Genomic DNA, 26,192 nt, shown 5'->3' with positions numbered 1-26,192 from the left:
CAGTCATTTCAATTTGAATTCATTCAGGTTGACTGCCCTAACTTGGTGTTAGCCTGTTAGCTAACATAGCTGCCTTCAGTCTCAGGTCAGTGGCTAATAATTGATGTTGTGGTAAAAAAAAAAAAAAAAACTGCTCATTATAGCTGATGTGTCCATTTTAAGGCCTTACACTTGTCCTTTATGCTAATGGCACCATTATCTCACATGATACCTTTATACGTGAGAGCTGAGAAGCTGCTCTCCAGATTCCAGCTTAACCTTAAACATAAAAACATGATTTTCTATTCAACAACTGTTGAGGAAAAATACTCAAACAGCAGCTAACACTCTACAGACTGAAGGGCGGGAGCTGCTGGAGACATCAATCATCGATGTCATCACACACAGATGCAGTGGAGGGAGACTGAGCTGCTAGCTGCTGTGTAAAACAGATCTGTCTCATCCCCGGGTTGTTGCTCCTGTCAGTGTCAGAGTGTTTTGTAAAACTTATTTCAGGGCTGCTGCTCACTCTCTCATCTTTGAGAGAGTGAGAGTGAGAGGTGACAGGTGTGTTTACAGTGTCTGTACTCTGAAAGATGTTACTGCAGAAAAAGAGGTGAAAATTAACGTGTTCACCTGCGTGTTGTGTTTACATCAATGCTGAATAGAGCCGCAGCCGATAAAGACCTGTGACTACTACAGAGTCCTTTGACCCGGGTCTGAATGGTTTCCTTTGCTGACAAAAGCCAGATGTTGGTGGGTCTTAGCACGTTTTTACACCAGTTTCTTCAAACTGTTACTAACTCTGTCAGAGGAAAGGCTTCTGTAGAAGAGCTCAGAGCTGAATCAAACTACAGGCTGAAGGTGAGTGGTGGTGACGGTGAAGTCATGTGACCGTGGTGTCGTTGGTTTAGAGGTTTAGAGTCTAACATGAGCTTTTTACTGCTGCTGATTGTATTTAGGCTTCAAACATCATAAAGTGGAGTCATTAGTGAAGATGATCCTGCTGAACCAAACCTGTCAGGATCAGAAACTTGTTGAAATAAACTGATGAACTGAGGAAAACTCACTGTTCAAGATGCTTTGTGTTTAACATGAAACTAATGTCTGGGAGGATTTTTTACAATAAAGGTCAATGTGAAGTTCAAATATCACCTCCTCCTCCTCCTCCTTCTCCTCCTCCTCTTCCTCCCATCCTAAAGTCAGAGTCCAGTCCTCTACAGAGACCCCCCAGTCACAGTCAGCTGTTTTCCTCTTGAGCTCAGTCCTCTTCTTCTTCTGTGGTGGTTTAACTGCAGTGACTGGAGACACGGCTCCACCAGCTGTTTCCAGTTGTTGCCTGATGTTCTCACAGACAAGGAAACACTGTAAAACATTATCTGTAAATTAAAACAAAATTCACAACATTTGGTGGAAACCTGTCGACTGACGCTCAGAGAGCTGTGGTCATTCTTTGAATCAGTGTGAGGCGTTCAGGTGTGTGGACCGTTTTATTTTATGTGACAGAGACAGGTGCTGTGATACTGTGATGGTTCTCTGGCTCTAAGTCTGGATCAGCTTGGTCCTCCTCACGTCCTCATCAGTCGGACTTCTTGTCGGTCCGTTTTTTGTGGTGCTGCAGGGATGGAGCTGACATGGTGACACCATCATCATCGTCGTCACTCATTGTGGATCGGGCTTTACGGCAGAGGTAACAGAAGACGGCAGCGATGGCGAGTGGGAAGCCAACCAGGAAGCAGCCGAGCAGCGGAGCCTGGCTGAATATCGGCTGGATGGGTGGCAGGAGGAGAGTTCAGAGGTCACAGGACAGACAGACAGTCAGACAGACATGAGCTTTTTACTGCTGCTGATTGTATTTAGGCTTCAAACATCATAAAGTGGAGTCATTAGTGAAGATGATCCTGCTGAACCAAACCTGTCTAGGAGGATTTTTCACAATAAAGGTCAATGTGAAGTTCAAATATCACAATGTGAAGTTCAAATATCACCTCCTCCTCCTCCTGGTGATGATGACAGAACTTACCGTCAGCGTGACTTTAATATCGTAAATGAAGCGTCTGACGCGCTGGATGGCGCTGTTTCCTCCCTGACACTGGAAACACAAACACACACCTCAGTGTTTCACACATGATCAAACCACCATCCTCAAGGTAAGTCTGTCCCAGCTCACCTGGATGCTGCCGTCCAGAACCCCATTCAGGAAGTCCATCAGCTGCTGCTCCGTCTCCACGTCACCCGGTGGCAAGAAGTAGCCATCGTTGGACAGATTGACCACGACAAACGACGGCACAATGACCTCACTGAGAACAAAGACACAGACACACTGTGAGGAGCCGACCCTGCAATGTTCAGCACCATCAGCTTCTTCAGCATCTGTAAACACTCACCCCATCACCAGCCCGCTGATGTAGGCCCCGCCCTCCATGAAGCCGAAGTAGAAACTTCTGGAACACAGAGTGATGTTTTATTTTGTTCACGCTCACTAGTTTTCAGAATAAAAGTCTGTGTTGTGAGAGATCTCTGACCTGCCGTAGATCTCTCTGTGGTCTGCAGCTACTTTCTCCACCAGACTTTTATACCTGAACAGGTAACAGGCAACGCATCACAGGAAGTCAAATCCAAACAGGTGCTGTCACAGTGTTTCTTAAACTGATGGCTAAATGACAGTTACCTCAGACTGTCCTCACACAGGTTCTTCTCCTCCACCAGAGCTAACACCACCAGTTTACCTGCAGGAGAGAGGAGGGGTCACATCACCTGAACCAATCAGCAGCCTCAGATCTGCAGCCGTAGTTCTTCTAATGTCCACCAGGTGCTGCTGTGGTCAAACTGACTGTACGCTTTACTGCACCAGACTGACTGAAGGTTCGTTATCACCTGATATCAAAGTGACATCACTGTGACATCAGTTCACAGAGAAAATGACTGATAGTTTCCATAGTGACAAACAGAATCAGTGTCTGACTTTAAAACGTTTAGAGGAAGAGAGAAATCTGTGTCCACATGGTAACACAAAAACACTAGGCAGTGATGTCACCCTAATGTAAAGCCAATCAGAAGCCTGGAAACACAACAACAACAACACAAACCTAAATCTATGTTTTCCCTGTGTGCTTGTTTCCAGAGACCTAAGACTGAGGTGAATAAACATTTAATACAGAGACCAATGATCATGTGATCAGTATTATCACACAAACTGAACTCATCAAGTTTGATAATGGAAGATAAATAATTTAATTTAATGTTTGAAGCACTTTGTGTTTTACACATTCAAATAATCAGTGTCACAGATCAGGACCAGGACCAGCACCAGCAGCAGTGCTGGGTCTTTCTGCTGCATGCCCACTCTGTGAACGAGGAAATAGCAAATATATTATTATTACCTGTCACCTGTCCAGCACGGAGCTGTTAAACCAGAAACACAGGGGATGACACAGTGAGCTGCAGCCCTGAATAAACGGGACTGTTTTTTTATACCTTGGTCTCTGGCCTGGTGCGGATGCTTTTTGTGCATGATGACATCAGACAGGTGTGTGGACATTACCTGACTCTCCCATGGCGTACAGAGTGTAGCTGTCGATCTTGAAGTAGTTGGGGAAACGTTCTCTGTTGATCCATGACTTCAGATCACCGTCCCGTTCCTCTGAAACACAAACCCATTCATGAAAAAGAGACTGAAGGTCACCTGAACACTTAGCTGCCCACCTGAGGACACAGGTGTAATTCTGTCACATGATGTAGTTTTTCCTGCTTAACAGGATAAACTGACACAGGTTTACTGTTTTTGAATTTTGACCTTTTCCGTCGCTTTAACTGACTCTTTCACTCCTCTCGCTGACTGACACTTCACCTGCTTTCACATCACCACCTGTCAGCCTGGAGCGACACACACTTCAGTTGTCTGCAGGGACTCAACACACACCTCCTCCTGACACACAACATACACGTCCTCACACACGTCAGAAAATGATTTTACAGTTTTTAGACAGACTGTCCTCATGTTTGTTGTCATGGTAACACATGAGGCAGGATCTGAGGTTACTGTGGTAACTTCAGGTTTAACTAAGGGGTAAATCACCATGGTAACCGACGCTGAACTCCTGACCTTAACTTCAGACAGAGATGTATCCTGACAGTGATGAAGCTGTGACTCTCCTCTTCATCACTGCAGCTCAGAATAACAGGAGGAGACTCTGTGAGCAGAACTGGGATAAAAACTAAACCTGTGATGTCTCTGATCAGATCAGTGATCCACACACTGATCAATACTTCATCAGAAATGAATATTTCAGTCTCACTGACCTCATCACACATCAACTACTTCTCTCCACAAACAGTCTGACATCACTGTAACTGTTTGATCTTCATCACATGTTCATGACATCATCATCAGAAGAAGAAACTTGATGACAATTCATCTTATTTACAGTTTATCCTCCCTCTGACTTGAATCAGTAAATTATTTCTACTGTTTTTATTCTGGTCATGTGATCATGTTGTTGAATTTCACCCGAAGATGTCACTTTAACTGAATTTACCTGCAGTTGTCACAGGTTCTTCTCAGATCACATTAATACTTTATTCATGGTTCAGATGATGATGTTTATAAGAAACTGGTCTACCTGTCAACAGGTACACCCCTTTGTTCTCTTAAGTGAATGCTAATAAAGATTAGACCAGGTCTCAGTACAGCTTCCTGTCTCACCGTTGTAGGTGAAGTAGGTCCCGTCCTTAAAAACCACCACAGCCGGCAGAGAGGGCAGAGAGACGGCCTGGAAACACAGACGGGTTAATAAAACCTCTGAACACATATCATACACCGCCTCAGTTCACCTGTCAGGTGTGAACATCAGACATCTGAACAGCTTGGTGAAGGTGTGAAGAGCAGCAGGATGTTGTTAGACCTGCTGCTGGGTTCAAACATTATCAGGTCTTTAAGAGAAACCATCAGACAAACAACTTGTTCTCTACTGCAGGGGGTCTGGACCTTTTCAGAGGGTTTGGACTTTTTAGTGGATCTGTGTTCTACTGTGTTCTGCTGTGTTCTACTGTCCCCGTGTGTCTTGGTGTTAGACCTTTGGCAGGACGTCTCTGGCAGCAGAGAAGAAATAGGTGTGGATGATCAGCTCCTCAGCTACAGACGTGTAGTTTCCCTGAAAACACATCAGAGGTCAGAGGTCAGCCCTGTGTGTGTGTGTGTGTGTGAGTGTGTGTGTGTGTGTGTACCTTTAGCTGTGAGGTGGCTCCAACATAAACAAACATGACATCATGGCGGTTCATGGCGTGTTGGAAAAGCTGCAGACTGCTCAGAGATCGAACCAGCGGCCTGAAGGACACGACACAGTGTGACTGTCTCTGAGTCTGTAAACAGTCTGACTCTCTTAGATCTCATCTCAGAGCAGCATTCTGTCCTCTGTCATTCATCAGAGGATCAGATCAGAGGATCAGATGTTAATGTTAATAATGTTGTGAATGTTAATGTTGTTGTGAATGTTAATGTTGTTGTTAATGTTGTTAATGTTGTTGTGAATGTTAATGTTGTTAATTTTAACCTTGTTCATAATGTTAATTTTATTGTTAATAATGTGACTGTTGTTAATGTTGTTAAATGTTAATCTTGTTAATCTTGTTACTAATGTTAAATTGTTATTAATGTTAATCTTGTTGTTAATGTTAATGATGTTAATTTTGTTGTTACTGTTGTTGTTGTTGTTAATGTTGTGATTAATTTTGTAAATGTTGTTAATGTTGTTGATGTTGTTACTGTTGTTAATGTTGTGATTAATGTTGTGGTTAATGTTAATATTGTTACTGTTGTTGTTAATGTTAATATTGTTGATGTCGTTGTTAATGTTAATGTTGTTGTTACTGTTGTTAATGTTGTTGTTGTTATTGTTAATGACAAATATCTTTGTAGTTATGTAGTTGTTCTGTGACTCACCCTCCAACGCGATCAGCAAAGTTCATGATTCCATCTTTGGTTCTCGGTCCGGAGTAATTATATTTCACACCTTTCTTTAACCTGAGGACAGAGGACAGCTGTTAAAACTTTCACTGTAAAATGAAACAATAATCCAGATGTGTTCAGGTGACGGAGTCCTGATGGTCCAGATCAGTCTCCATTTGTGGAGGCCACCAGACTCTGGATGTGATTGGTTGGTGGACTTACATAAGGATAGCTGGATAACCCCTGACCCTGAACTCTTTGGCCAAACCTGCAGAAAAAATACAAAACACAACGTCAGCTGTGACCTCTGACCTGTGACCTCTTTGTGTTAACTGTTGACACACAGATTTACATGCACACCTGTGCAGAGGTGTTCCTGTCACACACCTGAGGTTATTATACTGGCTCATCATATACACTCACATGAGGCAGCATGACCCTGGTTCAACTGACCCATTTTAAATTTTTCATCTTTAATTCTCCACTTCAGAGCAGTAACATCTGCACACAGCAGCTGGATTAACATTAAAGAATAAGACAGCAGCTGTGGTTTTCACTCAGAAGTCCATTCACTTAATGAGACATTTTACAGGATCAGGTGCAAACACAGTCACTATGACAACAGACTTTTATTTTGACAGTGTGACTGACCGGTGTTAGTGGTGGCATCTGATTTGCCGACGTTGACCGGAGAACCGAGACTCTTCAGTTCAGATCCGATCTGATGCCAAACAGGATCCAACTGTTTACAGAAGGTACACCAGGGGGCGTAGAACTGCACACAACAACAACAACAACACAACAACACCATCACACACAGTACACACTAGATCTCTCTGAACTAACGCCAACAGTTTCTTCTGACTCTGTTCAAAGATGTTTTTCCTTTAATTGACACTTCCAGTCTGATCAGCTTATCTTTATTAACAGGTTATGAACCACAGGCTTTTGAAGTCGCAGTAATTAAACCTTTACTTAAAAAACCTACTCTGGATCCAGATGTTTTACAGACCCATATCCAACCTCCCCTTTCTTTCCAAAATCCTTGAAAAGTTAACACAAACTAGGATTATTTGGATAGGAATGGTTTGTTTGAAGAGTTTCCTGAAATTCTTCAAACAAACCGTTCATATATACATATATTAGGTCTGTCAGCATTAACATGTTAATTGTGATGAGATTAAGGACCGAGCATAACAAGTTATTTTTTTAATCACGTGCCACCAAAGATTCTTAATTTTACACCATCACTGCTGCTGTTACCAAAGATTCTAGAGCGTTACGTTCTAGAATCTTTGGCTGCTACTATTTTGACCCTTTGAGGCACCCTTACTTGTTGTCAAGCTGCCACAGACACTTCCAACAAAGATTTTACATGGTGGAGCAAGATACTTCATGACAAGTCATGTCTATGGAGCAAAAGGGGGAGGTTCCAGTCTGCATAAAGGGGCGTGTCAGGAGACCTGAAGTGTTTAAATCCAACACCTGAATCATTGGTGAAGATTGAATGAGCTGGAAAATAAAAATATAACTTAACCAGAACTCGTCTACAAATAAATAATTGATCAGACACACACACACACACACACACACATACATATGTATGTATGTGTATATACATATACACACACACACACACACACACACTCATATATATATATATATATATATATATGTCTCTCTTTATTTATTATAGCTATATAATAACACACTTGCACATACTTTAATGAGCCAGGTGTCGTCGGCTCCTCTGGTCTCCATGAAGCTGTTCAACACATTCAGACTCATTATTTATTGATCTAAATAAAACATTCCTGTGTTTAAAAAGCAGCATGAAACAACAAAACTTCACAATAAAAGTTAAAATTGATGAGAAATTCAATCTGATTATCATCAGGTGTATGGAGGCTCACAGGGGACACAACAGTGACAGGAAATAAGCTAAAGAGTTCAGACAAGCTGTAGTTTTAACACATGTACATATTATCTCCTCATACATGTCCATTCTGTTCTGTTCTGGAGCTTTTGATCACATCACATGAACTTCTTTTGAACGTTGGGTCTCATGATTTACAAAAGGTTTAATACAGTTTAAGTGACTGATTGAAAACATGTTCCTGACTCACGAGTCGTCAAGCTCCTCCACGAAGGCCAACACCAGCGGCAAACATAGCAGCACTGACCAGAACAAACACACACACAAAGATGGCGGTCAGAAGTGACTGACATCATTAAACAGAATAATTCAGACTGTTGTAGTTTCAGAGACGTGGAGCTCTGAGGTACTGATCAAACCCTGTGATGTAAAACAGCTGATTGTGTGAGATGAACAGACTGAACACTTCCAGGTTTAAACAGCTGACTCTCATGTCTGTTGCTCTAACATAAACTCATCCTTCAGCCTTAGACATGAACCCTTATTAACCCTTTGTTTTCCTGCAGCTCCAGGACCCTGTCAACTGTGGTTTAATGCGGCTCTGCAGGGTCCACAATCAGTGAAAAAATGAGTGGAGTTTGGTGGAGGACATACCTGAGAGAAGGACTTTGTTCCTCGTGTTCAACATGTTGACTGATAGAGGAGATTAACAGCTCACAGCTTATCTGCTAACTGCTAACAGACTACTAATCTGATTAACAGTTATATTCAAACCACTGAAGCTTTATTGACATTAGCTTAACATTGACAACAACAGCATCTACTGAGACTGTATAAAACACTGTGAAACAATATGAACCTGGGACACAGCAGAATATTAAAATCAATCACCACTGATGTTTGTGATCAAATCTACATGAAGAGAAATCCAACAAACAGGAAGTTTATCAGCTGACTGTAACCACAGGTGATTACAACGCCTGACAGGGAGGTGGGAGAGGATGGGGAGGGAAGGGACAAAAGGGGTAAATGAGGAGCCAAAGAAAGAAGGATGTAACAAAGGAATGTAGGAGGATATAAGAATAGAAGTATGTAACAAGGTGATAGGAAAGGAAACAAGACAGTGGGAGAGGATGGAAGGAAAAAATAAATAAATCAAAAATTAAAGTTATTGAAATATAAACCCCTGATAAAACCTGGTCCACTGCCCTGAAGCTGAAACAGTACTGATCATCTCCTCAGGCCCTGACGATGCTGATCAATCTGTAATCAATCAAGAACAATGTTCAGCAGGATCATTTCAGTTTCTCCTCAATGGCCAGACAACACAAGTATGTAACCATGACAACAGTAAGCAAAACAGTGACACTGTTTCTGTCAAAGTCCAGCTCTGTCCCCTGATGTAATGTTTTCTCATCATCCAATCAAAACCTTTGATCCTTGCAAATCTTCACTTTCTTCTTCTTCTTCATTTATTTTCCAGGTGTAAAAGAGGAAGCAGTGCCCCCGTCAGGTGAGTCAGAGTCAGGTGTTGCAGGTGAAGTGCTATCAGCCGTCTGTCGCCTATGCTGGCTGAGCGGGGCGGAGCTGGTGGAGGTGTCAGCAGCAACATCTGTAAACACATGTTGGTTGAAGGCCATCGATCCAGCACTGGATCCGTCAGCCTCACTCTCCGTCCAGCAGGACTCGCTGTCAGACGCTGACGACAACCGGCTCTTCCCCCAACGGCCATTGGTGCGGACACCGGTGCTGAGCCGGACTCCCAGCGAACTCTGACTGGTGAGCGTGGCTCGGCGAGATGAAGCACCACTGGAGCTGAAAGAAGAGCGGAGGTCCTTCTCCTGCAGCCGCAGCACAGCGCGAAGCAGTGGGACGTAGCGGCCAATGGCGGCACGGTACTTTGGGTGTGTAATGGCATAGATGATTGGATTGTGAATGGCGGAGGCCTTGGCAATGACTGCAGGGACTGAGTTCATGTATGGAGTCAGAAGGTGGGCATAGCCGGCGGTGGCGGTTAGAGCAACTGCAGAGTACGGAGACCAGGAAACGATGAACAGCAGGATCACTCCCAGAGCCACTTTGGCCATCCTCCACTCGCTGCGCAGACGCTCATATGCCTTGTTGGTTTCTCCACAGCTTAGCTGCTTCACCTCAAGCCCTGCCTGCCTCACCACCCGGAAGATGGCGAAGTAGCAGCAGGCAATGAGGGCAAGTGGGATGAAGAAGACGAAGGTGAACAGCAGGATGGTGTAAGTGCGCACAGCAGCTGTGAAGCTCATGTAGTCCCAGCTGCAGGACGTCTGCAGGCCCTCAGGGACGTAGGCGCTCCACCCGAAGAAGGGTGGCAGACTCCAGCCCAGAGAGTACAACCACACTGCTACCACCACTGCTAACACCCGCTGCCGACTTACCCCGCCCAACAGGGCCAGTGGCCGTGTGATGGTGAGGCAGCGGTCCATTGCAATGGCTGTCAGCGTCATCATGGAGGTGATGCCGAACAGAGCGCCGCAGAAGGCGTACAGCTCGCAGGCAAGCTCCCCAAACACCCAGCGATGGTGTAGACTGGCCACGAAGAAGACTGGAGACTGTGTCAGAGACATTAAGAAGTCAGTGGCTGCCAGGTTGACCACCAGCAGGTTACTGGGCGACCGCAGCGTCCGACTGCGACAGAACACATAAATGACCAGAGCATTTCCAAGCATGCCTGTTATCCCCACCAACAGGATCACAGAGCCAATGATGTAGTGGGCGTGGTCAGGGATGTCCACAGTGGGGAACAGGTGAGGCTGCAGGTGAGAGTGGTGTGTGGAGGTGTGGCCAGGCAGATGGAGCAGCTTCGAGGTTCTGACATGGTGATGTTGGTCAGTGAGGAGGGAGGAGCAGTTTTCCTCCGCAGAGCAGAGAGAGGACGGCCTGGTTGGGTGGTGGTGACTCATTGCTCGATGTTGGCTGGATGTCGGCTGAATGTCGGCTGGATGTCGGCTGAATGTCGGCTGGATGTCGGCTGAATGTCAGCTGAGTGTCGGCTGAATATTGGCTGGATGTCGGCTGAGTGTCGGCTGGATGTCGGCTGAGTGTTGGCTGAATGTCGGCTGGATGTTGGCTGAGTGTCGGCAGGTTTCAGCTGCTTCAGTTGTGTCAGTTGTCCCTCTGTGGACTCACCCGTCCTTCTGCACCTCTTTATGTGCTGACCATGTGACCAACGTATGATGGAGGATCATTGATTGGACCACAGACTGATCCATTAACTCTCTCACTTAGAGAATAAATCAACATCTGGTCCAGATGTGACCTGATTGTAGCAGTTTAATGTGGATCATCATTAATAGTCTGAGGTTAATGAGCTTTTAACTTTAGTGAAAACAGGGTCAAACTTTGATATAAAGGTCACACAGTTTCTAATGAGATAAACAAACCAAACTATTATGCAAAAGCAATTACAAGGAAAACTAAAATAAAATAAAATAAAAGATAAAAGAAATGTTTCTAGTCCAACTTTTCTGAACATGTAAAATGTCAAATTTCTTTTTCTGTGTCATTGTAAAAACACAGAAGAAAGTTTCAATGATAATAATAATATTTATTAGCTTTAAATGGATCTCAGTTAGTTTTCAGACGTTAAAATTTCTGAAGCTCATGAAAGGAAACTGATAATGTAGTTGGTAAGGTCTCAGTTCATGGCACTATTTCCCCATAGTTAAAACCACATACAGTTGTTTTTTTCCATGACACTTGAAATTATTAGGAAATGACCTGAAATAAAGAGAAACCAGGGAGGTTCTTTCAAAATCTTTTTTTATCGTGTGATATCTGAGCTTTTAAAGATCTGCAAAATGCAAAACACAGATTTTAACAGATTAATGAGGCAGAACAGACTGAATAACTTCTACAGGAAAAGACAACAGGAAAATAAATGAAGATAAAAACTTGTATTTGTCATAGATTTACAAGTCATGTCTGCCACACTGAGCAGACCTGATCAGGGTTTACACTGTTAAACCAGACTGATTCCAGTCTTTGTGCTAAGCTAGGCTAACAGTGCTGGCTCACTGTTGAAATGTGGGACAGCAAATATTGACTCCTTTGCAACCTTGATCGCACAGACAGCTACTTTTTTTCTCCCACAGTGCACCAGGAGTCCATCAGCCTAAAGTGCTTTCCATCCCATCGATCTGTCAGATCTGATCAATTTTCTGATCGTTCGTCTGACTCTCTGATTGATCAGCAGAAGGGTGGGAGGAGCACGATAAGCTCCCAGATACCATCAGGGCTCATCTTCTTCCCTCCCTATCCCGGTTTGTGTTTTTATTCAGTGCGTCTCAGTCCAGAATGCTGGTCTCCTGTGTCCAGGTGAGCAGCAGGTGAGACATCAGATGGAGGGGGCAGGGCAAGGGGGTGGAGCCATCTTGCATTTCAAGCTCCACCTCTTCACTAGCCTGCTCATCTTGCCTGTGAAGCCATGAAAAAGATAAGGAGAGGTGGACTGACGGCAGAGCTGCAGACAGATGTCAGGAACAGCACTCACTCTGAGATACAGACACAGACACAGACAGATACAGACACAGACACAGACACAGACACAGACAGATACAGACACAGACACAGACACAGATACAGACACAGACAGACACAGATACAGACACAGATACAGATACAGACACAGATACAGACACAGACACAGACACAGACACAGATACAGACACAGACACAGACACAGACACAGATACAGACACAGATACAGATACAGACACAGATACAGACACAGACACAGACACAGACACAGATACAGACACAGACACAGACACAGATACAGATACAGACACAGATACAGACACAGACACAGACACAGATACAGACACAGACAGACACAGATACAGACACAGACAGACACAGACACAGACACAGACACAGATACAGATACAGACACAGATACAGACACAGACAGACACAGATACAGACACAGACACAGACACAGATACAGACACAGACACAGACACAGATACAGACACAGACACAGACACAGACACAGATACAGATACAGACACAGATACAGACACAGACACAGACACAGATACAGACACAGACACAGACAGACACAGATACAGACACAGACACAGACACAGACACAGATACAGACAGATACAGACACAGACACAGACACAGACACAGATACAGACACAGACAGACACAGACACAGACACAGACACAGACACAGACACAGATACAGACAGATACAGATACAGATACAGACACAGATACAGATACAGATTAAGATACAAACAGATACAGTTAAAGATACAGACAGACAGATACAGATACAGATACAGACAGATACAGATAGATAAAGATACAGATTCAGATACAGACAGACAATGAAGACAGAAACACATGAGACATGAGACCAGTTTAGTGCACAGACACTACATCAAACAACAGTATCAGTGTCCCTTTCATTAACCCTTAATTTACCCTGAAAACACACAAACATCTCAACCTGAATCAGCCAGAGATCCTTCCGTCTTTTACTTTGAAAAACTAAGCCATTAAAAAGCTCTTAATTTGATATGGCCTTAATGAAGAAATTAAGCAGATTTAAAGGGTTTGATCTCTTCCCCCTTAATTTCCATATGAATGTCAAATATATGACAAACCCCTGGCTGGTGAGTTGAAGTGTTATTAAGGTGAAGAGATTCTGGTTTAATTCTGATATATTAGTTGAATTCTTTTACCAAACACATATCTGTGATTTTTCACCCAAATTGAAAAATTAAGGCCATTTAAGATTTTTTATTATTTTTTTATTTTATTTTGTTTTTTATTGGCATTCAGCATCAATGAGATATTTCCATACAATGTGTTTCAGATTTTAAACTGAATGTATATGACATTTTTGTGTTTGTCACAGATCTCAAAGTACTTATATACATATAAAAAAGAAAGAAAGATGGTGGCCCAATAGTGTCTCGACCATGTCTCTTCTTCTACTGAAGTTAGCATGCTAACCAGCTAGCCCCGATCATCCATAAACAGTTATGGCTGAAGCCACCATCAGCAGCACCAATTACCACTTCTGTCAAAAAACTATGTTGAGCAGCAGAGAAAACTTATCACATATGTAATATAATGAAAATGTAACAAAACTGACTGTACTGACCTGACAGAGCCACCAGACTCTGGAGGACATTAAAATCCAGGTCTTCCTCTGTGCAGGTGGGGTCCCTCCTGTTTCAAGGTCCTGTCCTCTTTCTGCCTGGACGCCTGGCCCTTCTCCTGTTCCAACGTCTGGTCTCCTTCTGGTCCAAAGATCTGGTTCAAAGAAAGCCAGCACCGCTTCACAATTAGAAAACCGGATATGCACTACTACTGTCACTACTACTGGAACTACTGTAACTACTGTAACTACTGTCACTACTACTGTAACTACTGTAACTACTGTCACTACTACTGTAACTACTGTAACTACTGTCACTACTACTGTTACTACTGTCACTACTACTGTAACTACTGTAACTACTGTAACTACTGTAACTACTACTGTTACTATTGTCACTACTACTGTTACTATTGTTACTACTACTGTTACTACTGTCACTACTACTGTAACTACTGTAACTACTGTCACTACTACTGTTACTATTGTCACTACTACTGTTACTACTGTCACTACTACTGTAACTACTGTAACTACTGTAACTACTGTCACTACTACTGTAACTACTGTAACTACTGTCACTACTACTGTAACTACTGTAACTACTGTCACTACTACTGTTACTACTGTCACTACTACTGTAACTACTGTAACTACTGTAACTACTGTAACTACTACTGTTACTATTGTCACTACTACTGTTACTATTGTTACTACTACTGTTACTACTGTCACTACTACTGTAACTACTGTAACTACTGTCACTACTACTGTTACTATTGTCACTACTACTGTTACTACTGTCACTACTACTGTAACTACTGTAACTACTGTAACTACTGTCACTACTGTAACTACTGTCACTACTACTGTTACTACTGTCACTACTACTGTAACTACTGTAACTACTGTAACTACTGTCACTACTACTGTTACTATTGTCACTACTACTGTTACTATTGTTACTACTACTGTTACTACTGTCACTACTACTGTAACTACTGTAACTACTACTGTTACTATTGTCACTACTACTGTTACTACTGTCACTACTACTGTAACTACTGTAACTACTGTAACTACTGTCACTACTACTGTAACTACTGTAACTACTGTAACTACTGTCACTACTACTGTTACTACTGTCACTACTACTGTAACTACTGTAACTACTGTAACTACTGTCACTACTACTGTTACTACTGTCACTACTACTGTAACTACTGTAACTACTACTGTTACTATTGTCACTACTACTGTTACTATTGTCACTACTACTGTAACTATTCTCACTACTACTGTAACTACTGTAACTACTGTCACTACTACTGTTACTATTGTCACTACTACTGTAACTACTGTCACTACTGTAACTACTGTCACTACTACTGTTACTACTGTCACTACTACTGTAACTACTGTAACTACTACTGTTACTATTGTCACTACTACTGTTACTATTGTCACTACTACTGTAACTATTCTCACTACTACTGTAACTACTGTAACTACTGTCACTACTACTGTTACTATTGTCACTACTACTGTAACTACTGTCACTACTGTAACTACTGTCACTACTACTGTTACTACTGTCACTACTACTGGAACTACTGGAACTACTGTAACTACTGTCACTACTACTGTAACTACTGTCACTACTACTGTAACTACTGTAACTACTGTAACTACTGTCACTACTGTAACTACTGTCACTACTACTGTTACTACTGTCACTACTACTGTAACTACTGTAACTACTGTAACTACTGTCACTACTACTGTTACTATTGTCACTACTACTGTTACTACTGTCACTACTACTGTAACTACTGTAACTACTGTAACTACTGTCACTACTACTGTAACTACTGTCACTACTGTAACTACTGTCACTACTACTGTTACTACTGTCACTACTACTGTAACTACTGTAACTACTGTAACTACTGTAACTACTACTGTTACTATTGTCACTACTACTGTTACTATTGTTACTACTACTGTTACTACTGTCACTACTACTGTAACTACTGTAACTACTGTCACTACTACTGTTACTATTGTCACTACTACTGTTACTACTGTCACTACTACTGTAACTACTGTAACTACTGTAACTACTGTCACTACTACTGTAACTACTGTAACTACTGTAACTACTGTTACTACTACTGTTACTACTGTCACTACTACTGTAACTACTGTAACTACTGTCACTACTACTGTTACTACTGTCACTACTACTGTAACTACTGTAACTACTGTAACTACTGTCACTACTACTGTTACTATTGTCACTACTACTGTTACTACTGTCACTACTACTGTTACTATTCTCACTACTACTGTTACTATTCTCACTACTACTGTAACTACTGTAACTACTGTCACTACTACTGTTACTACTGTCACTACTACTGTAACTACTGTAACTACTGTAACTACTGTCACTACTACTGTTACTACTGTCACTACTACTGTAACTACTGTCACTACTACTGTTACTATTGTCACTACTACTGTAACTACTGTAACTACTGTCACTACTACTGTTACTATTGTCACTACTACTGTAACTACTGTCACTACTACTGTTACTATTCTCACTACTACTGTAACTACTGTAACTACTGTCACTACCACTGTTACTATTGTCACTACTACTGTAACTACTGTAACTACTGTCACTACTACTGTTACTATTGTCACTACTACTGTAACTACTGTCACTACTACTGTTACTATTGTCACTACTACTGTTACTATTGTCACTACTACTGTCACTACTACTGTTACTATTGTCACTACTACTGTAACTACTGTCACTACTACTGTAACTACTGTCACTACCACTGTTACTATTGTCACTACTACTGTTACTATTGTTACTACTACTGTTACTATTGTCACTACTACTGTAACTACTGTTACTATTGTCACTACTACTGTTACTACTGTCACTACTACTGTAACTACTGTAACTACTGTCACTACCACTGTTACTATTGTCACTACTACTGTTACTATTGTTACTACTACTGTTACTATTGTCACTACTACTGTAACTACTGTTACTATTGTCACTACTACTGTTACTATTGTTACTACTACTGTTACTACTGTCACTACTACTGTTACTACTGTCACTACTACTGTAACTACTGTCACTACTACTGTTACTACTGTTACTACTTACTGTTATTACTACTGCAACTACTACTGATATTGCTACTGTTACTACTATAACTACTACTGTTACTGCTACCGATAGTACTGTCATTACTGCTGATGGTACCACTATCACCTACAGCACAATGTGATGAGAAAGATGCGCTTCCTGATGTGACCACTGGGGGCATCTCAGTTTGACACATTCAAAGTGGTCACAACCACAGAGATTCAGTTTCATGTTCTGTCAATACAGCGCGATCTGACCTGAGAACAGTCTGAAGGACAGCATCTCTTGGTCGTCCGGGAAACCTTCCAACAGTCTCTTCATCATCCGAGCCAAATCTTCATTAGTCCTGTTAAGCAGAAAGAAGCTGCCGTCTGAAAGTTCCGCCTTCACCTGCACTTGTCCACCTGAGAGGAGCTGTCCCCCTACCTCCACCACCCAGGATGACAACATTACCTGCTCTGACATCATCACCTGCTGCTCTCTCCTCATCTCCTCCTCCCTCTCCTTTCCTCTCTCCTCCCCTCTTCTCCTCTCCTCCTGAGCTTTTGTCAGGATTGAAAAGTTAAAGCAGCTTTGAGCTTCAGTTGCCATCACACTTTCTGGTCATAATCCCAATAATCCATCACTGACTCATAGGATCAATGACACTGTGACTGGAGAACCAGACCATCTCAAACCTATTGATCTGTTATTGATCTAATGATACATCACAAAGAGGGAGGAGGTGAAAGGAGTCATCACCTGTTTAACAATCATCATAGTCAAATTATTTTCAGTGATTTGACTCAAGTCCATAAAACATGGATTATCCTCACAATTTAAGGGCTTTTAAAAATCCTTAAAATATCCAAAATAACATGAAAAAGGCCTTAAATTCAGATGGTTGTTAGACTTTGTTTTTTGTCACTTGAAAAAACTTTAAAAACTGAACTGACAATACACTGTGATCTAATTACTTCTTTAAGGTTCCTTTAAGGAACAAATTAAGGGGACCACTAATGTTATTTGATATTTTAGTTTTACCCTTTTAAATCTCCTAAAAACATTTGGATAATCAATTACAACACCAGAACATATAATAATGAATTACTTTATGTAAAAATTAACCCAAAACTTCAGAAATCTGACCTTATTTGAATAATAAGGTCTTTTTAAGGTACATCAACATTTTAAAGTGTTTTCACATTTGTCTTACATTATAAACACCAGGGATACTTAAGGAGATTTTAAGGGATGAATGATGAGCAGGACTCAAGTGAAGCAGTCTGGTCCTCAACTCATTAAACCACCAGCTGGTTGGTTGACCCACTGACCCCCACACAGACCCCACCCCCTCAGTTTAGTGTAATGAGGCTAATCAGTTTGTACAGGATTGTGTGTGTGTGTGTGGCGGGGGGGGGGGTTATCTGGCATAATCCACTTCCTGAAGATCAGCAGGACCAGAGACTGTAAACCACCACCAGAGACGGAACTAGAACCAGAGACATTTTCACTTTAAACAGTAAAAGCACTGATTATGTTTTTAGTTTTTATTTTCCTTTAAAAAACAATAAAACTGTCTGACTGTGACATCAGCAGCACAGCTGGTGACATCATCACTGATTCATTTTACACTCTGTAGTCCCTGCCCACAAGTTAACAGTCCAATCAGAGCGTCCCATCAGCTGTGAGGTCACAGAGCAGCATGCTGGGAAGGGGCATGGTGTCGGCGGATGTGTCTGAGCAGCAGCTGACGGTCCGGACTTGAGTACTCACACTGTTGGCATGGAAACGCCTCACCTGTATGGTGACGGCGAGCATGGAGGTCCAAACTCTTCTTCTGAATACTATGAGAGGAAATACAACCTGTTACTGTGGCAACCACAGGCTGCCCTAACAAATGTCAAAACATCAACCACAGGGAGGTTGCAACTGAGCAACAGCTATGAGGATATGAGGAGAGGTGTGTGTGCCAGGTGTGTTACCTGCTGTAGTCACAGTGTTGACACCTGTATGGTTTCTCCTGGCTGTGAGTTCTGCAGTGTCTGAGCAAAGAGCTGCGATCTATGGAGGCATACGGACACTCAGCACACCTGTACGGCTTCTCACCTGACAATACACAATACACACAGACAGCTGACAGCAAATCTCAAACACCTGTATGAGTCCTCAGGTGTTTGCGTTACCTGTATGAATCCTCAGGTGTTTGCGTTACCTGTATGAGTCCTCAGGTGTTGCAGCAGTGAGGCCTTCAATCTGCTGCTGTAGGAACAGTGTGGACAGGTGAAAGGTTTCTCTCCTCCGTGGACGCCCAGGTGACGCCTTAGAGTCAGCTTAGAAGAGAACTTCCTGTAGAGAAAATACAACAAAGCGGAATTGACCAATCACAGCCCTACAACAGGTAACACACCTGTCACATGCTTGGTTTACTGAGGTTTAAGTTTCATGGGTTTCAGGGACTCTGCTGTGACACCTGCTAAAAGCAGTCTGCTAACCTGAGGGGTGAGGGCTTGTGGGTAATGTAGTCTCACCTGTGACACAGTGAGCAGCAGAAACCCGACTGGTCTCTGACGTCTGAAGCCTCCTTCTCTTCTTCTTCTTTTTTCTCTGTTCTGGTGTTCTTCTTCTTTTTCTTCTTCTTCTTCTTCTCTGTGACACTCTGCAGTGAACCAGTCTGAGGTCTACCAATCTGACTGGGAACCAACACAAACAAATACTGGTGTCTGACTGGTTTCATCATAGAAACACAGTGAGGATGTTTTTTTTAATGTTTAGTTGAATTTGATTCTTTGAGAACTGATGTAAAGTTGTTGTAAAGGTCAGGTCAGGTCAGGTCAGGTCAGAGATGCTGGGGGTCAGCTGTGTGACATGCAGGTGACAACAGTTACAGGTGTGTACCTGTCTGTATGCTCCACCTCCTTCCCTCCTGCTCGTCCAATTGGCAGGCCCCTCCATCCATCTGGAAAAATCAAACCATGATCAGTGTTGTAGTTATTGATTATTGATTGATCCTCACAGACGTACTGACCTGAGCAGCTGTCGTGCTGATGTTTTTTTTGGTGAGCATTTTGTGACGCGACACTTCCAAACGTCCTCAGACACACCGGACAGCTCAACACCACCTTCTTCTTCTCCTCTTCCTCCCTCTTTCTCTTCCTCCTCCTCCTGCACTGGCTCCTCCAGTGAGGCTCCAGCTCCTCCCAGCTGTCGGCCGTCAAGCTGCAGCGGACGCAGCTGAAGCCGCCCGCCGCTCGGTGGGAGCGGACATGGACGTCCAGCAGCCGGTGGGAAGGCAGCGTCACAGGACACAGGAAACATGGCAGCCTCGGTCTGCCAGAGGGTGAAGTCCTCGTCTGTTGACCGTCTGTCCTGCTCTGCTTCAGACTGGCAGCCTGGGGTGGGTTGGCGGAGTCTTCAGATGGAGGGGGGTGTCGGGAGGATCCGTAGGAGGTGGTTGGAGGAGGAGGAGGTCTGGCGGCTGAGATGCGGCACAGTCCCAGAGTCATGAGGTGAGCAGACTGAGCCATCTCCTCCTGGGTGGTGGAGGGGTCGATGGGACAGGACAGATCAACTGAACTCCCCTTCAGTGGGAAGATGGAGGAGTCCTCCTCCTCCTCCTCCTCCTCAAACAGAGTGCTGACCTGCAGACAACAGGAAGAGGAGACACTAAGCCTGCTGTCTTTAAACATAGACATCACATTTTAAACAGTCCTAATGTCCAAATCCCTGATCTCTGAGGTCCACATCAGGTTGACGTAAGGTAAATGTCACGTTAAAGCTTCACACGGTCTAAAGGTAGATGTCCATGTGTTTGTGATTCTAAAGCAGGTCTAGGTTCTATATTAATACTGTGAAAGTATCAAAGCCTCAGTCCACAGAGAAATGCACACAGCCTGTATTCAGAAACTGAGCCTTAAAACCAGCCATCAGGACTTCAGGAACTTTGTGATGTCACAACAAAGCAGTCACTGCCCTCAGCCAAGCCCCAAGCCCCACCCACCTGGACCCACCATCCAACCTTGCTGGATTTGGTTCCTCTGAGCACTGGGGGGGGGGGGGGGGGGGGGGGGTTACCTAAAATCTGCTATATTTATATTTCAGATCCTCTCCTCTGATTGGCTGACTGACCTGTTGTTACTAGAGCTCCAGAGAGAACCTGAGAGAGGAGATGTAAAACTACACTGATGGTTTTTGGTTCTTAAAACCACAGATATATCTTCTGATGGAGATCAACACTTCAGATAAACCACTGGACCTTCAAGGTGAACATGTGATGGACAAATGTTACTGTAAGGAGTGTGTGTGTGCCAGGTGTTTGCCAGGTGTGTCACCTCACAGGTGTGTGCAACCTGCAGCCCTCCCTCGCTGCTGATGTCACAGGTGGGTGGGCTCATGTGGTCCAGCATGTTGTAGAGCAGGAACTCCTCGTCCTCATCGCACTGCTTCGACTCTCCGTTCAGATCCAGCTGATAGGGTGATGGCCCCCCCTGGAATCCCACTTCATCTCTACCCTCAGCCCCCCCCCCTTCGTCAGCTTCCTCTAGGTAGGGGAGGGCAGCAGCACGGTGCCTGAGAAGCAGGTGGCTGCTGATGGAGGTCTTGAGGCCACAGGTGAACTGACAGAGTTTACAGCGATAAAGCTCCACCAGAAAGGACTCCACCAGCCCCCCTGCGTCCCCCAACAGACCCTCCACCTCCCCACAGTACAGAGTGGAGCTCACAGCCCCGCCCACCACCTGCAGAGTCACAGGGCTGATGTCACGGTACCTCTGCTTCACTGATGACATCGCCACAACACCAGCAGGAGGAGGTTTCCTCAGCTCCAGCTCCTAAGATTGAACAGACTGTTTCTAGGACCTGACCTTTGACCCCTGCAGGTGTCCAACAAACAGGAAAATCAGACAGAGAATAATAATTACCACAATGAAACTAATAATAAACTCATAAACTATTAACATTCACCAACAACACCACATCAACAAACTTAAATTTAATCATCCACAAAATATTAATGTTAAAATACTCACTGAGCTAATGAAGCTAACAGAGCGAACAAAGCTAACAGAGCTAGCATAGCTAACAGAACTAATGAAGCTAACAGAGCTTGGTCTTCTCTCTGCCTGCTGAGGCAGACTGTGGACCAGGTAGAGGACGCAGACTGTGGACCAGGTACTGGACGCAGACTGTGGACCAGGTAGAGGACGCAGACTGTGGACCAGGTAGAGGACGCAGACTGTGGACCAGGTAGAGGACGCAGACTGTGGACCAGGTACTGGGGGCAGACTGTGGACCAGGTACTGGACGCAGACTGTGGACCAGGTAGAGGACGCAGACTGTGGACCAGGTAGAGGACGCAGACTGTGGACCAGATAGAGGACGCAGACTGTGGACCAGGTACTGGAGGCAGACTGTGGACCAGGTAGAGGACGCAGACTGTGGACCAGGTAGAGGACGCAGACTGTGGACCAGGTAGAGGACGCAGACTGTGGACCAGGTACTGGGGGCAGACTGTGGACCAGGTACTGGACGCAGACTGTGGACCAGGTACTGGACGCAGACTGTGGACCAGGTAGAGGACGCAGACTGTGGACCAGGTACTGGACGCAGACTGTGGACCAGGTACTGGAGGCAGACTGTGGACCAGGTACTGGACGCAGACTGTGGACCAGGTAGAGGACGCAGACTGTGGACCAGGTACTGGAGGCAGACTGTGGACCAGGTAGAGGACGCAGACTGTGGACCAGGTAGAGGACGCAGACTGTGGACCAGGTACTGGGGGCAGACTGTGGACCAGGTACTGGGGGCAGACTGTGGACCAGGTAGAGGACGCAGACTGTGGACCAGGTAGAGGACGCAGACTGTGGACCAGGTACTGGGGGCAGACTGTGGACCAGGTACTGGGGGCAGACTGTGGACCAGGTAGAGGACGCAGACTGTGGACCAGGTAGAGGACGCAGACTGTGGACCAGGTACTGGGGGCAGACTGTGGACCAGGTAGAGGACGCAGACTGTGGACCAGGTAGAGGACGCAGACTGTGGACCAGGTACTGGGGGCAGACTGTGGACCAGGTAGAGGACGCAGACTGTGGACCAGGTACTGGAGGCAGACTGTGGACCAGGTAGAGGACGCAGACTCTCCGGAGTCTGGATCGAGCAGTAGATGGTGAAACAGAAAAACCTCATGCACTCACATTCACTCCGACCTGCAGCTTCCTGTTTCCATCAGAGCTCAGTGATCCTGTCAGTGTGAAACTCCGCCAGTTTACGATGGTTGAAAGCTCTTACCAAGACGTTTTCCCCTTCAGTAAGAACCGGTCTACCTCAGGCCTCCATGGATCGACTCCCTCTCAGCTTCACTACGCTGTGGGACGGACGGTCGCATCCGGACCCGAACAGTCCGGACTGTCCGCAGATCCAGGGTCAGACCAGCGCCTCCCCCTCAGTCTGTCTACAGGTATTCACTCTCACTCTAACACCTTGTCACATTTCACCTGGAAACCTCGGCATTAAGCTAAAGTCACCTGCCGCTCCAGCTCTGTTTACTTCCGCTGCTTCTTCCTCTACGGACTGCACCGCAGCACGGCGGCCTCCAACGCCACCTGCAGGAGGAGAGGAGGAGAAGAAGAGAGTGGAGGGAGGAGGGAGGAGGAGGAGGAGGAGCTCCGCTGCTGAGACAACCAACAGAGAGCAGAACCAGATACACTTCATCCAGACCTCCTCTTATTTTATTATCACACGTTTATATGTCTGACTCCCCCTGACACACACACACAGAAGAAGAAGAAGAAGAAGGAGGTCTATAACAGCAGGGAACTGGGAGGACGAGTTAGTGGAGAGGACCACTGGGGGGGGCACAGTCTTCAGGTTTGGTCCAGGTCCAGTGAAGACCAGAGGAGGTCTACACTGGAGGAGGTCTACACTGGAGGAGGTCTGCACAGGAGGGGGTCTGCACAGGAGGAGGTCTATACAGGAGAAGGTCTATACAGGAGGTGGTCTATACAGGAGGAGGTCTATACAGGAGGAGGTCTATACAGGAGGTCTATACAGGAGGTGGTCTATGCAGGAGGAGGTCTATACAGGAGGAGGTCTATACAGGAGGTCTATACAGGAGGTGGTCTATGCAGGAGGAGGTCTATACAGGAGGTCTATACAGGAGGTCTGCACAGGAGGAGGTCTATACAGGAGGAGGTCTATACAGGAGGTGGTCTATGCAGGAGGAGGTCTATACAGGAGGTGGTCTATGCAGGAGGAGGTCTACACAGGAGGTCTATACAGGAGGAGGTCTATACAGGAGGAGGTCTACACAGGAGGTCTATACAGGAGGAGGTCTACACAGGAGGTCTGCACAGGAGGTCTATACAGGAGGTCTATACAGGAGGAGGTCTACACAGGAGGTCTATACAGGAGGAGGTCTACACAGGAGGTCTGCACAGGAGGTCTATACAGGAGGTCTATACAGGAGGAGGTCTACACAGGAGGTCTATACAGGAGGAGGTCTATACAGGAGGTCTGCACAGGAGGTCTATACAGGAGGTCTATACAGGAGGAGGTCTACACAGGAGGTCTATACAGGAGGAGGTCTATACAGGAGGTCTATACAGGAGGTCTATACAGGAGGAGGTCTATACAGGAGGTCTATACAGGAGGAGGTCTACACAGGAGGTCTATACAGGAGGTCTATACAGGAGGAGGTCTATACAGGAGGTCTATACAGGAGGAGGTCTATACAGGAGGTCTATACAGGAGGAGGTCTACACAGGAGGTCTATACAGGAGGAGGTCTATACAGGAGGTCTATACAGGAGGTCTATACAGGAGGAGGTCTATACAGGAGGTCTATACAGGAGGAGGTCTATACAGGAGGTCTATACAGGAGGTCTATACAGGAGGAGGTCTATACAGGAGGTCTATACAGGAGGTCTATACAGGAGGTCTGCACAGGAGGAGGTCTATAAAATTCAACTAATGATTATTTGGATTAATCTGCTATTTATCTTCATTATTGATTAAGCTGCAGGTCATCTTCTCAGTGAATTGATTAGTCTGTTCCTCTTATGGTGACGTTCACTTGTGTTTTCTAAAGATCTCAGAGGTATTTTCTCTTTATTACATCTGTCTTTGACAATGATTATTCACCTGATTTTCACAATGACACCAAAACAAACTCACAAAAGATTAAACTAACAAAACAAACAGACAAATAAAGAAATAAAACAATAATATAAAAATATTATTCTTTCATCATCATTCAGTCATTTATAGTTTTTATTTTGAAGTTTTCATCAGTTTTTCTTCATCAGAACTTGTTTTCCATACCTGGTTGTTTCTCCCTGCTCTGTCAGCTGATGGCGTGGTGAAGAGCACCACCAAGACTGATGTGATGTCTGAGGTCATGGTCCACAACCAAGAAGACGTGATGTCACTTCCTGTCAGCCATGTTTACACCTCGGACAACCAACTGTTTGTTGATCAGTCGTCAATAAAACTCAGGAGACCTTCAGGTGTGTGTTTGCATTGTGTTATTGGTTGATCTGCTATGTCATCCACCACCTGTCAGGAAGAGGCAGTAACCACGGTAACCAGCATCTCAGTGTTTGTGTTTGACAACAGAGGAAGAAGAAGGATTAGTGTGAAGAGGAAAGAGGTCACATGACCTGGCTGTTTTTTCTGACAAGACAGGAAGTGTGTGTGTGTGTGTGTGTGTGTGTGTGTACCTGTATGGGTATACATTGTGAGGACCAGTGTGAGTTTTAGACCTTGGACATGTCTGGTCCTCACACCTTCAAAGGTCTGTTTGAGAGTTCAGACCTGGATTTTGGGTTTAATTTAGAATCAGGTTTAGGTCAGGATCAGGTTCTGGTCAGAGATAAGTTGAGGACCTGGGAATCTGTTATGTCATTGTGTGTCCTCACAAAGACAGCTATTCAAAAATGTGTGTGACAGAGAGACGTCATCGAAACAGGATTGGCCACATTGCGTGACAGTGTGTTCACACTGCGCAGTGTTGCATGACAAGCTGCAACCGCACACACACACACACACACACACACACACATACAGAGAGAGTGAGAGACTCATTT

At 44.5% G+C, this 26,192-nt stretch overlaps 3 protein-coding genes across 6 annotated transcripts; all 3 read right to left on the bottom strand.

Annotated features, from left to right (window-relative positions):
- Window positions 1-1,450: 1,450 nt before the first annotated feature.
- LOC139628658 (protein disulfide-isomerase tmx3a-like) lies at window positions 1,451-9,248 on the bottom strand. Of its 2 annotated transcripts, none has more exons than XM_071490558.1 (16): window positions 8,457-9,248; window positions 8,053-8,104; window positions 7,649-7,691; window positions 6,578-6,701; window positions 6,149-6,194; window positions 5,921-6,001; window positions 5,206-5,305; window positions 5,055-5,132; window positions 4,685-4,751; window positions 3,524-3,622; window positions 2,651-2,708; window positions 2,505-2,558; window positions 2,367-2,420; window positions 2,150-2,279; window positions 2,003-2,071; window positions 1,451-1,747 (listed from the first exon to the last, which is right to left on the bottom strand). In XM_071490558.1, the coding sequence occupies exons 1-16, from the start codon at window positions 8,488-8,490 to the stop codon at window positions 1,559-1,561; spliced, it is 1,278 nt and encodes a 425-aa protein (XP_071346659.1). In that variant the 5' UTR covers window positions 8,491-9,248; the 3' UTR covers window positions 1,451-1,558. The 2 variants fall into 2 exon arrangements, with proteins under 2 accessions (XP_071346659.1, XP_071346658.1); XM_071490557.1 differs by having other exon boundaries at window positions 2,367-2,423; window positions 8,457-9,244.
- opn4.1 (opsin 4.1) lies at window positions 8,565-11,112 on the bottom strand. Its single transcript, XM_071490556.1, has one exon. It carries the CDS (start codon window positions 10,736-10,738, stop codon window positions 9,275-9,277), a length of 1,464 nt encoding a protein of 487 aa, XP_071346657.1. The 5' UTR covers window positions 10,739-11,112; the 3' UTR covers window positions 8,565-9,274.
- Window positions 11,113-11,716: 604 nt separating this feature from the next.
- LOC139628655 (zinc finger protein 672) lies at window positions 11,717-22,333 on the bottom strand. 3 transcript variants are annotated; one of them, XM_071490552.1, is made up of 11 exons: window positions 22,141-22,333; window positions 21,445-21,984; window positions 20,142-20,754; window positions 20,012-20,072; window positions 19,645-19,806; window positions 19,329-19,462; window positions 19,099-19,249; window positions 17,588-18,960; window positions 17,392-17,480; window positions 13,957-14,108; window positions 11,717-12,251 (listed from the first exon to the last, which is right to left on the bottom strand). In XM_071490552.1, the coding sequence occupies exons 2-8, from the start codon at window positions 21,898-21,900 to the stop codon at window positions 18,807-18,809; spliced, it is 1,731 nt and encodes a 576-aa protein (XP_071346653.1). In that variant the 5' UTR covers window positions 21,901-21,984; window positions 22,141-22,333; the 3' UTR covers window positions 11,717-12,251; window positions 13,957-14,108; window positions 17,392-17,480; window positions 17,588-18,806. The 3 variants fall into 3 exon arrangements, with proteins under 3 accessions (XP_071346653.1, XP_071346655.1, XP_071346654.1); XM_071490554.1 differs by having other exon boundaries at window positions 19,099-19,177; XM_071490553.1 differs by having other exon boundaries at window positions 19,099-19,222; window positions 22,141-22,326.
- Between the last annotated feature and the right edge of the window lie 3,859 nt (window positions 22,334-26,192).

Source organism: Trachinotus anak, unplaced genomic scaffold, assembly GCF_046630095.1.
Source record: "Trachinotus anak isolate AG129_WGS33_773 ecotype Australia unplaced genomic scaffold, CSIRO_AGI_Tana_v1 ptg000012l, whole genome shotgun sequence".
Classification (NCBI taxonomy): Eukaryota; Metazoa; Chordata; class Actinopteri; order Carangiformes; family Carangidae; genus Trachinotus; species Trachinotus anak.
Note: the sequence above shows the minus strand (reverse complement) of the source record. Positions and strands in the feature narration are given on the sequence as shown.

What these genes read in the sequence shown, in the direction of transcription:
- LOC139628658 (XM_071490557.1), bottom strand. Translation starts at nt 8,490, where the DNA reads ATGTTGAACACGAGGAACAAAGTCCTTCTCTCAG. An exon ending in GTGGAGGAGCTTGACGACTC is followed by an intron (nt 7,692 to 8,052) that starts GTGAGTCAGGAA and finishes TGTGTTGAACAG; the next exon opens with CTTCATGGAGACCAGAGGAG. An exon ending in CTGTGTGAGGACAGTCTGAG is followed by an intron (nt 2,559 to 2,650) that starts GTAACTGTCATT and finishes TTACCTGTTCAG; the next exon opens with GTATAAAAGTCTGGTGGAGA.
- opn4.1 (XM_071490556.1), bottom strand. Translation starts at nt 10,738, where the DNA reads ATGAGTCACCACCACCCAACCAGGCCGTCCTCTCTCTGCTCTGCGGAG.
- LOC139628655 (XM_071490552.1), bottom strand. Translation starts at nt 21,900, where the DNA reads ATGTCATCAGTGAAGCAGAGGTACCGTGACATCAGCCCTGTGACTCTG. An exon ending in AGGTTGCACACACCTGTGAG is followed by an intron (nt 20,755 to 21,444) that starts GTGACACACCTG and finishes TGTTGTCTGCAG; the next exon opens with GTCAGCACTCTGTTTGAGGA. An exon ending in TGCTGCTCACTGTGTCACAG is followed by an intron (nt 19,463 to 19,644) that starts GTGAGACTACAT and finishes TTTTCTCTACAG; the next exon opens with GAAGTTCTCTTCTAAGCTGA.